Source organism: Pan paniscus, chromosome 2 (genome assembly GCF_029289425.2).
Source record: "Pan paniscus chromosome 2, NHGRI_mPanPan1-v2.0_pri, whole genome shotgun sequence".
Classification (NCBI taxonomy): domain Eukaryota; kingdom Metazoa; phylum Chordata; class Mammalia; order Primates; family Hominidae; genus Pan; species Pan paniscus.
Window position 1 is genome coordinate 31,712,289 of NC_085926.1, and position 13,565 is coordinate 31,725,853.

The window sequence follows — 13,565 nt, forward strand, 5'->3', positions numbered from 1 at the left end:
CACCCACAGCAGCTGCCAGACACAAGAACATGAGAAGTGCCGGGCATGCACATAGCTGATTTTGTCTCTCCAGGCAATTCTTCCATTTTTTAATTTGTCTCCTCTTAAAACAAAGAGATGAGCAAGTTACAAATATAATTACTATATTTCTGAACAAGCAATAACACAAGCCGTGAATGCACTGAGAGGACTGCACGCTTACCTCTGGCTCTGGCTGTGAGGTTTGTTCATCTTCAGCGGAGTTTGGTAAAATTGCCCAGGTTATGTTGGCACTGGCTGATGGCAAAGAGCCCAGTGTCCCATTTTTCAGCTGCTCTGTGGAATGTGACTTGGACCCGTGCCATCCTAGGATGTTTTCTGAAATAAAGACCTAGAATGATGCCAAGTATTTTCCAAATTAAACATTTATAGCTCATGAAATATTCGTACTCACTGTATGAAGAGACCTACTTGAAAAGGGCATGATGTAAAACACAGAGGGCTTGTTTTGAATGAAGTACCAAGTGCAGATTCTGATCATCTGTTGATGAACTAGTTTCTGTATAATATCAAGATCAGAATCATCACAGGCTGTTTCACTTCCCAACAGTGGACAAAAACAATTGCGATTTACCAAAGCCAGATAAAGGTGTTTTTTTTCTTTTTTTTTGAACTTTTAAAAATATTTCTGGCCAGGTGCGGTGGCTCACGCCTGTAATCCCAGCACTTTGGGAGGCTGAGGCGGGTAGATCATGAGGTCAGATCGAGACCATCCTGGCTAACACGGTGAAACTCCGTCTCTACTAAAAATACAAAAAATTAGCTGGGCATGGTGGCAGGCGCCTGTAGTCCCAGCTACTCGGGAGGCTGAGGCAGGAGAATGGAGTGAACCTGGGAGGCGGAGCTTGCAGTGAGCTGAGATTGCGCCACTGCACTCCAGCCTGGGCGACAGAGCAAGACTCTGTCTCAAAAAAGAAAAAAAAAATTCTAAATATTCACAATAGAAAGTCAGATTCTATCAAAAATAGGCTGCTCAAAATGTGGTTTGAATTCTAAGTGACACAATGGCCATGGCTCAGAAAAGATGCCTGCAAAGTGAGCACAGGATGCCACCCCTGCCCTCAGACGTGGCTTGGCGTGGCAGATGTCAGGAAGCCCCATCACCAAGGACACAGGTACTCATTCCATTCTAGCAAGAAACACTTTTACAGATACCAATCCAGCAAACCAAAAAACATTTTTCGAATCCTCCACCAAGTCCCTTGGGGGGAGGGGAAAAGACTTTTACTCTAATTTTTTTTAAGGGTCATATATTATTGTAGAACATTTTATACACCTACTAATAGAAACAGGAGTAACCAGAGGTGGATTTCTTTACCCCGTAGCAATTCTGCCATTCGAATAAAGAGGTCTCACCTGGGTGCAGTGGCTCACGCCTGTAATCCCAGCACTTTGGGAGGCTGAGGCAGAAGGATCGCTTGAGCCCAGGAGTTGGAGATCAACCCAAGCAACAAGGCGAAACCCTATCCCTACAAAAAATATAAAAATAAGCCAGGTGTGGTGACACAAGCCTGTAGTCCCAGCTACTTGGGAAGCTGAGGTGGGAGGATCTGTTGAGCCAAGGAGGTCAAGGCTGCAGTAAACCCAAATCATGCCACTGCACTCCAGCCTTGGTGACAATGCAGGACCCTGTCTCCAAAAAGCTAATAAAAAATAGATAAGTCTCAAGCTCAGTTGACTGACACTCTATAGATTCTGTTCTAAGTCTAAAAGCAAAAAAAGAAAAATTAGGCTAAAGTACAGCATGACTCATGAACTAAAATTCAACATTTCAGGGTCTCAGATGTTCCATCCATAAAGCAATACTATCTGTCAGCCTTTTCATTAGAATTACTCAAAGAAAAGTCTACAGGTATCCCAAACATTCCTGACGTATCCCCAGGGGAATCTGGTTGTCAGAGGCAGATGAAGACACTGCGTATGTGTGGTGCTTATGCACCTGTGTGCTGCTGTATGCAGTATTAGCCAACTCAAGTGTATTTTTATGCAAAAATCCTTTTTTAATGTCAAGTGTTAGGTCACATAACTCTACTGTTAAAAGCCTCAAGTGGGCCAGACACGGTGGCTCCCACCTGTAATTCCAGCACTTTGGGATCCCGGCTGAGGCGGGTGAATCACTTGAACCCAGGAGTTTTGAGTCCAGCCTGGGGAACATGGCAAGACCCTGTCTCTACAGAAAATACAAAAATTAGCTGGGCATGGTGACATGCACCTATAGTCCCAGCTACTCGAGAGGCTGAAGTGGCAGGATTGATTGAGCCCAGGAGGTCGAGGCTACAGTAAGCCGTGATTGCACCACTACCCTCCAGCCTGGGTGACAATGAAAGACCCTGTTTCAAAATAAATATATTAATAAAGGTCCCAAGTGGCTTATCATTACAATTGGAACAAAATCTAAGCTGCCTGGCTTTGCTCTGTGACCTGCCCAGCCTCATTTTGTTCTCTTCTCCCCATTGCTTAGTATGCTCAAGTCACATCAGTATTTTTTTCCGTTTCTCAAATGTGCCACGTTCATGACAGTCTTAGAGTGTTTGTGCATTCTGTTCCTTCCTCCCAAAGGGCTGTTCCTCCAGTCCTTCTACATCGGGGAGGAAGTCTCCTGTGTAGATCCAGGAGTCAGCTAAAATATCACTTGCTCAGAGAGACCTTCTGGGACCTCCCTGGCCAAAATAGCACCCCAAAGGCACTCTCTGTCATATTGCCATTTGCTGTCTTCCTGGGACTTAGCACTGTCTGAACTCACTAGCACACTCATTTACTTGTTGATTGTCTCTCCTCCCTGGAATGTCAGCTCCTTGAGGACAAGAACAATACTGCCCTTGCTCACAGCAGTGTCCCCAGAACCATGAACGTGATTTAGCAGAGTGTACGCTCAGTATGAATGTGCTGAAGAAATCAGAGACAGAAAACTTTAAGAAGAGTGCACGTTATAGCCTCCTAAAAATAAAAAAATAAAAAACGGCCAAAAGAAAGACATAGAATAGAATGGTGGTTGCTGAGGGCTGGGGAGTGGATGGGAGGGAATGGGGAGTTAACGTTTAAAAGGTAAAGAGCTCCAGTTTTGCAAGATGGAAAGAGTTTTGGAGATTGGTTATACAACAATGTGAAGGCACACATAAAATGTGTACACATAGAATGTGTACTGAGATGTACACATAAAAATGGTCAGGATGATGCATTTTATGTTATGTGTATTTGACTACAATTTTTTTCTTAATGGCAAAAAAAGCATCCATATAGCAGCACTTCATGTTATTTTTTAAAAGGTAAAAACTCACAACACTAAAACCAAAGGCTAAAGATGCACTAATACCAGAACTTGAGAGAAATGTCCGCAAATAACAAGGTAGATGGAGCTGAACTAAGAAAACCAACCCAGGATTCAAGACACTAGAATCTGCCATAAGAGAGGTGGACAGATACCTCTTGCCTTTCCTACTGACCAATTCCCGCCTCAGAAACCTCAAACTGGATTCAGATCTAAAATGCCAAACAGTTGTTCCACAGATAGAGGGGTGCTATTTGAAAATTCTTTGCTTTATTACACAAGCAGTAAACATCCTGTAGAGCAGTTAGGAAATCTTTTAAAAGATAAAGAAGTTTGGGCAACACAGTGAGACCCTGTCTCTACAGAAAATTAACAAACTAGCCAGGCACTGTTGTACACGCCTGTAGTCCCAGCTACTTGGAAGGCCGAGGTGGGAAGATCACTTGAGCCCAGGAGTTTGAGGCAGTAAGCCATGATCATGCCACTGCACTCCAGCCCAGGCAACACAGTAAGACCCTGTCTTTAAACAAAACACTAGGGGGAAGAAAAGAGATCTGCTTGCCTAGGCAATCAGGACAATGTTCCCTCCATTCTTCCCACACCTCAACTCTGTGTCTCCCTCCCCTCTGTCCCATCATTATCCAGATATGGCAACTTAGGGCACCACAGGGCAAGAAGTGGAGTCTGAACTGGCAGTGGTAGGCTGTATCTTGGGATAGACAAAGACCAGGACAGGACAAGGAAAGGTGGCAATGCATGCTGGGGAACACAACTTTCTGTGGACCCTATGAATTCAGAATATCAAAGAGCCAGTGCATGAGAAAGACGCCCATCTCAGATCAGTTCACCTGCTTTTAAAAAGTGGTCATGGGTTTAGGAGGCTGGATAGAGCTGTCTCATTTGGAGACGAAGGCAAAAAACATTCTTACGTGGAGTGAATAAAAAGGACTGTACAGAGCTTGGGGAAAAAATATTCTCAAGAGGGCTAAGAGGAAGAATACATGTAAAATTTCTAACATAAGGTGTTAGAGAAAACACCAGGAAAGGTGTTTCCTCAGCACAGAAATATAGGACAAAGCACCCTCTATGAAACAAGAACAGAAAACCAGAAGAAGAAAACAGGCTGAGGTGAAAAGAGAGATGGATGCATCAAGGAATTATTATGAGGAAACTAAACCAACATTAGTAGAATTAAAATTAAAACTGAGAACAGGAAATAGTGGAATCAACACTACAGAAAGTCAAATAAATAACGTATTGAGATAAGGCAGCTCTACCAATCTGCAGTTGCAGAAGACACAGATGACAATCATGAGGCAGAAGACAATAGAGAAAAGCTGGGTGCAGTGGCTCATTCCTGTAATCCCAGCACTTTGGGAGGCCAAAGCAGGCAGATCACCTGAGGTCAGGAGTTCGAGACCAGCCTAGCTAACATGAGGAAACCCCGTCTCTACTAAAAATACAAAAAGTAGCCAGGCATGGTGGCACGCACCTGTAATCCCAGCTACTCGGGAGGCTGAGGCACGAGAATCACTTGAACCCGGGAGGCAGAGGTTGCAGTGAGCTGAGATCGTGCTACTGCACTCCAGCCCTCCAGCCTGGGTGACACAGCAAGACTCTGTCTCAAAAAAAAAAAAAAAAAAAAAAAAAAAGACAATACAGAAGATGCACAACAGAGATCCAAGAGATACAGGATCCATGTTCCTGAAGGAGAGAGACCAAATCAATGGATAGACAAAAACGTAAATATAAATACATGTCCTGGGCTGAACAGAGAGCTGTGGGGGCTGCTTAAAGGAGCCACCACACTCCAGCAAAATCAATGGGAAAAAAATGCACATCTAGATGCAGCTTGGCGATATTTTCTCAGGCTTTTTATTACTGAAATTCCAAACACACACAAAAGTAGACAGAATAGTATAATGAATCCCTAGTTTATGAAGTTTGGCAACATTTTTGAATAACAAAAATCAAGAGAAAAATTTTCCAATCACGGAAGCAGAAAAATTAGACCTGCCTTAAAGGAAAAAAAAAATCAGTATTGAATTTTGCGACAACACTAAATGCCAAAAGATGAACAGGCAAACAGAAGAATGTAAATAGAAACCGATAAATTTGGAGGGGGTTGGGGAGCTGGGGGATAACATTCATCCCCAGCCAAAATGTCTTTCCCCAGTAAGAATGGCCAACATTTATTGAGCTCTTGCTAGGTGCCAAGTACTGTGGTACATACTATCTGTGCATTGCCTCATCTAATCCTAATGGTGACCCACGAGGCACGTACATATTACCACCATGCCTACTTGACAGATGAAGAAACAAAGGCATTAAGAACTAGTAAGTGGTAGAATCCAGATTAAAACCCATGCAGCCGAGCTCCACAGCCCAGACTCCTACGCTCTGCACCATGTGCCCTCTCAGCAGCACTGCAGAGACTCAGAAATGATTCTTCTTGCAGGAAAAACAACTTGAAAACATTTACCAATGTATGAATAAAAGAAGCAGAATTAAGAACTCAAGAAATGGGGAAGTCATATACATATATATAAAAAAAAAACTGGTAGTAAGCAATGAACCCAGTTAAACACAGAGCTGAGCAGGGCTGGGACTACAGTCAGGCAAGTAAGACATTCACCTCAGATGTAAAATAAAAGGAAGCATCAAGAAAATCAGTAATCAAGATAAAGGGTAATTTTTTCTAAGAGACACGATGCCACTATGTTGCCCAGGCTGGAGTATAGTGCTATTCACAGGTGTGATCACTGCATACCACAATCTTGAACTCCTGGGCTCAAAAAATCCTCCTGCCTTGGCCTCTCAAATAACTGGGACTACAGGCATGCACCACTATACCTGGCTTAGGTAAATTATATTTTAACACAATATTTTAAAATTGAAATAAGAAAAGAAAGGAAGAGGAGGGAAAGGAAGGGACAAAGGGAGAAAGGAAGGAAGAAAAAAGGAAGAGAGAAAGTCTTATAGTACTCAGCCTCACTTCACCCTAATCTCCATCCTATCAGATCCTCTCTGCTATAGATTGAATGTCTATGTTCCCCCAAGATTCATATGTTGAAGTCCTAAACCCCAATGTGACCATATTTTGAAAAAGGGCCTTCACATTAATAAAGTTAAATGACATAAAAAATGTAGGGTCCTGATCCAATTGGATTAGTGTCTCTGATAAAAGAGGAAGAGAGACCACTGCTAAAAGAAGTGGAAGACAGACCAGAGCTCGGTTGCCCTCCAGGCTCACACACCAAAGAAATGCCATGTGTGGACACAGCAAGAAGACAGCTGTCAGCAAGCCATGAAGAGAGCCCTCACCAGAAACTTTTGGCCCCAGGCTGGACTCTTGATCTTAAACTTCCAGCCTCCAAAACTGAGAAATTTTTGTTCTTTAAGCCACCCAGTCTACAGTGTTTTATAATAGCAGCCCATGCTAAGACACTGTCTTTATGTAAACTTTTGACATTTTGTTCATTATCAATTGTTTTTGCATTAATTTTGGTTAAAAATATTGCATTAAAATATAAATACTTAACTACTGAACTTCATCTTTTTATCTTAACTACTGAAACTTTTGACATCCTTTTGAATTTTGCACTCAAGGCTAGTGCCTCTTTCATCTCACCCTGGTCCCAGCTCCAGAAGAGGCTATGAATAATACTTTTTTTTTTTTTTTGAGTCGGTCTTGCTTTGTTGCACAGGCTGGAGTGCAGTGGCACGATTGCAGCTCACTGTAACCTCTGCCTCCCGGGTTCAAGTGATTCTCCTGCCTCAGCCTCCCAAGTAGCTGGGACTACAGGTGCCCACCACCAGGCCCAGCTAATTTTGTATTCTTTTTGGAGAGATGGGTTTCACCATATTGGCCGAGATGGTCTCGAACTCCTGACCTTGTGATCCACCCGCCTCGGCCTCCCAAAGTGCTGGGATTACAGGCATAAGCCACTGTGCCTGGCCGCTATGAATAATATTTCTAAGCATGGTTACATAACTGAATATTAAAGTCACATATTATTTTTAGAAAGAATTAGTCATTATCATACATTATCTAAGTATTTTACTAATATTAAAATATTAATAACAATAGCCTACATAATAGCAAAAATTGGAAAGCAGAATAGAGAGGCAGAGGAAGTTAAAGTATGCCCTGTCTTCATCATTAAAGAAAAAATTTAAAAAGTATTGCATCATCCCTTTGAGGACTACCAAAAAAAATAGGTTAAAGAATGCTTATGAAGCTGGGTATGGTGGCATACACCTGCAGTCCCAGCTCTCAGGAGACTGAGGCAGGAGGATTGGTTGAGCCCAGAAGTTCAAGGCTAGACTGCACTATGATTGTGCCTGTAAAGAGCTACTGCACTCCAGCCTGGGCAACATAGTGAGACTCCGTATCTTAAAAAAAAGAAAAAAAGAAAGAAAGAAAAGAAAAGAAAAGAATGGTTATGATAAACTTAATATGACCACTACTAGAATTTATATATATATGTCATATTTCTTCCCAAAATACTAAAGAAGGGTAAAAGAAATACAACTTGTATAGCAAAATAGAAAACATGAAAAGCAGTATGGAAATAAAAACAAAAATCATAAAGAGACTAAGAGAAAAACACCAGTTTTAAGGGCAAAGGTTTGACTGTGGAATTGTCTTAATCTATCCTTGGCCTTATTTTAAGCCTTGCTTAGAGTGTGGAGACCTACAAGGCCCCTGCAAGGTCTTTCCTCTTCCTGTAACAGTGAATTCATGCTTCCCAGGTTCAGTAAACATAAAATGGTTTTCCAAAATAGAATAAGATTGAAATTCACAAAAAGATTGAATTTTCACTTGAAACCATAAGACATATTCCCAGTGGAAAGCCAGCGCCTTGGCATCTAACTGTTTTATTTTTATTTTTATTTTTTGAGACGGAGTCTCGCTCTGTCACTAGGCTGGAGTGCAGTGGCACAATCTCGGCTCACTGCAACCTCTGCCTCCCAGGTTCAAGTGATTCTCCTGCCTCAGCCTCCCAAGTAGCTGGGACTACAGGCGCATGCCACCACACCCAGCTAATTTTTGTATTTTTAGTAGAGACAGAGTTCCACCACGTTGGCCTGGATGGTCTTGAGCTCTTGACCTCGTGATCCATCCACCTTGGCCTCCCGAAGTGCTGGGATTACAGGCGTGAGCCACTGTGCCCAGCCTCTAACTGCTTTCTTTAGGGAGAAGTTGGCACTCAAAAACTCTGTTTAGACAGTTGTAAAAAAATAAAAAATAAACACTTATCTGAAATATTCTACAATGCTAGTTTTTCCTTTTCTCCTGATATCCTATTGATATGGTTTGGCTCTGTGTCCCCACCCAAATCTCATCTTGTACCTCCCATAATTCTCACATGTTGTGGGAGAGACCCGGTGGAGTATGACTGAATCATGCGGCAGGTCTATCCCACGCTGTTCTCATGATGGTGAATGTGTCTCACGAGATCTGATGGTTTTAAAAACGGGAGTTTCTCTGCACAAGCTCTCTCTTCGCCTGCTGCCATCCACATAAGATGTGACTTGCTTCTCCTGGCCTTCTGCCATAATTGTGAGCCCTCCTCAGCCATGTGGAACTGTAAGTCCAATAAACCCCTTTCTTTTGTAAATTGCCCAGTGTTATGAAAACGAACTAATACACCTATTTACTGAAATATCACATTTCTGTCTTAGCTTTTAATCATAAAATAAAGAAAGGTGACTATAAGTGGGGCAAAGCTTCACCAAAAGCAGCAGGTGTCAGGAAAGAAAGTATAAGAGACAAAGAAAGCAAAGGAAGTCCCTGAGTGGTAGAAAAGAGATGAAAAATGCAAGTCTGAAGAGGTCTCCGGAAAAACGCAAAGTACCGCAAAAGGAAGAAGGCAAACAGCCAGAAGAGCCAAGGGTCCTTACGACAGTCTCACTTATTTGGCCCTTTTGGCCAAACCCCAAAATGGGAAGACCAATGCAACTGGCTTATTAACTGACACTCCCCGCAAATCTTTTAAGTGGATGAAGAGTTATTGCAAGGATGAGTTAAGGAAAGTATATTAAATTCTGCTCTGGTTCTTCTCTCAAATCTATTCTCTTGATCTTTTGTCCCCATTTGTGTTCACGGGTACCTGTGTCATCTACTGCATTCTGCCAAGGCGCCATTGTCACTTGCTCTGGCAGCTATGACTCCAGTGTCCTTCCCCAAGCCTGTTTTACACCATCTTGCTGTTAATGTGCAGCTCTTACCTGGCACTAGAATGAGCTTGTCTAGTTACAGGCATCTGCCCGAACTCAAACCATGTTACCTAGACTAAGACTTGCAAGCAAATAGCAAATCAACCAGAAGCATGGAGGGCAGAGTACTCTGTACCCTCGAATCACTTTCTAGGCCCAGTTCCCCTCCCACACTTGAAACCTACCTAAAGCCCAGGCTCCCAAAGAGCACAACCTTTTCCAGTTCTGAGCGTGGTTCTGCCTGCCTCTTCCCCATAGCACGGGGAAGGCACACATCTAGGCTGAAGAAAACAGATACCCTGTCCCCAGTCCAGCAACTGTTTGCCTCCATCAAGCTGCTGAAGTAGATTTAGGAGCCACCAGGAATGGTAAAAGAGCTGCATAATTTAAGTCTTGACCGAAAAGCTAAATTAGTTTTGTTTTTTGTTTTTTTAGAGAGAGTCTTGCTCTGTCCCCCAGGCTGCAATGCAGTGGTGCGATCTCAGCTCACTGCAACCTCCGCCTCCAGGGTTCAAGCGAATCTCCTGCCTCAGCCTCCTGAGTAGCTGAGATTACAGGTGCCCGCCACCATGCCCAGATAATTTTTGTATTTTTAGTAGAGACGTGATTTCATCATGTTGGTAAGGCTGGTCAAACTCCTGTCCTCAAGTGATCCACCCGCCCCGGCCTCCCAAAGTGCTGAGATTACAGGTGTGAGCCACCATACCCGGCCAAATTACTTTCTTAATTTTAATTACATACCTCTCCATAAATGGAAGTTAAGTAAAGTACTTCAGACCCAGTATATCTTGGAGATAATAACATCAGAAACAGGTCTGGGAGCCCAAATGTATAGATGGGAGGCAGATGAATACTGAAGTATTCTCAGATTTCAGTCTGGCTGCCCAGTGTGTTTGAAACAAAAACAGCGTAATGAGCAACATTTGGAGACAAAGGCTCCAAAGCAAACATATATCCCAGAAGACACAATTAAATACTATACAAGATGAAATACGCAAAATCATAAATCATTTTTTATTCAGAAAAGGGACAGAAGGAAAAAAAAAACAGTGCAAGTATCAGAAGGCAAAGAGCCATCAGGCAGGAACAATCTGTATGGGTATTTGGTATGCTTCAGGTAAGACGGGCCTTCCTGCCCATCGAACACTGAAATGAAACCATGCCAGAGTTTCACTTTAATGAGATTTTGATTTCCATCAGCCCAACCTGGCACTTCTTAGACATAACCATTATATTTTTATCGATGTGTGTCAGGCAGCTGCTATAGCAACTATCAACCCTGAGAGCCCCAAGTGTCTAAACAAACACATTTTGTGGCAGCACTCCCAGGGCCAACGTATTCTCTATTCTCTTATCCCACTAGCTTGAGATTCTGGAATTCTATTTTAACTGCAGCCAACTATGATGCTTTTCCTGCAAGAAGTAACTCTGTTTTCCCCCAATGGGTAGCATAGATTTAAGACACACAGTAGGTTGTTTTAGAACTTCAGGGGCTGTGTTACATGGAATATGACATGTAAAAAGGGTAAGATGACAAGGAAACAAAGTAGTGATCGTGATGCTTCATGCTCTATTCTCCAACTTTCAGCTAAGTTTCTTGATGAAAACAGTCCAAAAGAAGGAGAGTGAGCTAGCCAGGCGCGGTGGCTCACGCCTATAATCCCAGCACTTTGGGAGGCCAAGGCGGATGGATCACCTGAGGTCAGGAGTTTGAGACCAGCCTGGGCAACATGGAGAAATCCGGTCCTTACTAAAAATACAAAAATTAGCCAGGCATGGTGGGCACCTGTAATCCCAGCTACTCGGGAGGCTGAGGCAGGTGAATTGCCTGAACCTGGGAAGCGGAGGTTGCAGTGAGCCGAGATCGCGTCACTGCACTCCACCCTGGGTGATAGAGCGAGACTCCGTCTCAAAAAAAAAAAAAAAGAAAAGAAAGAAAGAAAGAAAAGAAGGAGAGTGGGCAAGTGACAGTCAAAGGTGGGAGAGAGAGCACAGGGAGGACATGAAGGAGGTAGCACCTGATGTGACATAATTTCAGGGACACTTCTTGGTCTCCCCTTTTCCCAATAATTTCCATTTCAACCTGTCACCACCTCTGAAATGCATCCATTTGAGCTTTGTTCCCCTGGTCCCTTAAAAATGCCAGAGAGCCAATGAAAATTAGGAAGAAAAAAAAAAACAACGAATTTTCTAGGAAGCCCTGAAGAAATATTTTTTTCAAGAGGGATTAATTTTAGGAATAAGAAAATGATTCAAGCTTGTATTTACTAGTGAAAGATTCTCGGAACGAGGCTATTACATTGCAGAAGCTGCAAGTTACAATACAGGGCAAAAGAGACCACAGAAACTCTGAAAAGTCTCTAGTCTCACTCCGAATTTGTGCCCAGGCCTCAGTGAGGGTCACTGAGGCTCCTTCCAGATCAGAAAATGTCAAAAGCCTCATTGAGCTTCCGCATTTGAGATTCATTCTTAAAGCTGAGAAGCAAGAGAAAAGGTAGAAAAGCAGGTTTGGGCGCCCTTGCTCCAGCTTGAATACACGCAAATCTCCTAGACTGGATTCTGCACCCAAATTGTTTTATTTTGCTACAAAGGCTATCAATGGGATAACCAGCAAAGAGGACTATACTTGTTAATTTACTGATTTCGATCATTGTGCTGTCTTCAGAGAAGAGTGTCCTTTTTTTAAAAGAAATACACACTGAAGTATTTAATAGTGAAGGGACATCATGTCTGCAACTTACTCTTAAGTGGTTAGAAAATTATAATACGTAAATATAAGGAAAAGGTGAAGCAAACATCATAACATGTTACTGTTTGGGGAATTTGAAGAAGGATATGTGAGCATTTTTCATACTATTCTTGCAACTTAAGTCTGAAATTATTTTTTAAAAACATATATACATCTGCCTTGAGAGAATTATAATGCTCGCAAGACACTGTTCCCGGCCTCAGTTTGGGGGACTGAGCCCACTGAGTGGTTGTTCTAGATTGAACAAAGAACCCCAGGCCAGGAAGACGCCTGCCACAGCGGAAAGAGCCTGGTTCTGCCCTCGTTCTGCCACTTAGCTGGGTGGTCTTGGGCAAGTCGTTTAATCATTTTGTGTCCCAGCATATCATGTGAACGATGGGCATAATCATACCAACTTTGTAAAGATTTCAGAAAACATGTAGCAAAGGCCAAGTTCAGTAAATGATGGTGGGTTTTACCAAAAGAAAACCAAATTACCCACACACAATCTACTCTGAAAAACCAACTGTCCCTTTCATGCTTGAGCGAAACAAAGGGCAAAGGGCAGTTGGGGAAAGCATGAAATATAAAGACTATCACTCATAGTCTGGCTTTACTTCCTATCACCTAATTTGCCTCATTCCTTCATTTATTAAGTGACCCCTGGGCAACAAAGCACAATAAGGCTGCTGTTATTCTGTTAATTATAATACTTTATAATTATATGTGACATAACCAGTCTCAAGCTATTTTTACCTTTATCTTAATCTTCACAAATATCTTTATATCTGCTCATTGATTAAACCCTCCTCCAAAAGGACTGAGGCAACTCAAAGGAATGCATTACTATCTCTGGCTTCTTGATTAAGAACTAGAAATACTCCTGGTGTGTATTCTAGAGTTATCCTCATGAGGGGAAAGGCATGAGGGTGTTTACTGCAGCGAGGTGAGTGAGGCACAGAGCTGGAGGCAATGTGCGTTGTCTGTCATCCGAGAGTCGTTGGGTATAATGTGGTGGCCTCAACACCACAGAAATAATGGACCAGATGGTGCATGCCAATGGATCTTAAAAACAGAATGCTGAGGCCTGTAATCCCAGCACTTTGGGAGGCTGAGGCAGGAAGATCACCTGAGGTTGGGAGTTCAAGACCAGCCTGAACAACGTGGAGAAACCCCATCTCTACTAAAAATATAAAATTAGTCGGGTGTGGTGGTGCATGCCTGTAATTCCAGCTACTCGAGAGGCTGAGGCAGGAGAATTGCTTGAACCCGGGAGGCAGAGGATGCAGTGAGCCAAGATTGCACCAT

General features: G+C 42.7%; 1 protein-coding gene across 4 annotated transcripts in view; it reads right to left on the bottom strand.

Annotated features, from left to right (window-relative positions):
* OSBPL10 (oxysterol binding protein like 10) overlaps positions 1 to 13,565 on the bottom strand; it is a 321,010-nt gene that overhangs the window by 71,968 nt on the left and 235,477 nt on the right. For all 4 annotated transcript variants that reach the window (XM_034956018.2, XM_003826138.5, XM_034956017.3 and 1 more), the window contains one exon: positions 203 to 357. In XM_034956018.2, coding sequence (XP_034811909.1) covers positions 203 to 357 — 155 coding nt within the window. The remainder of the gene's footprint in view (positions 1 to 202; positions 358 to 13,565) is intronic.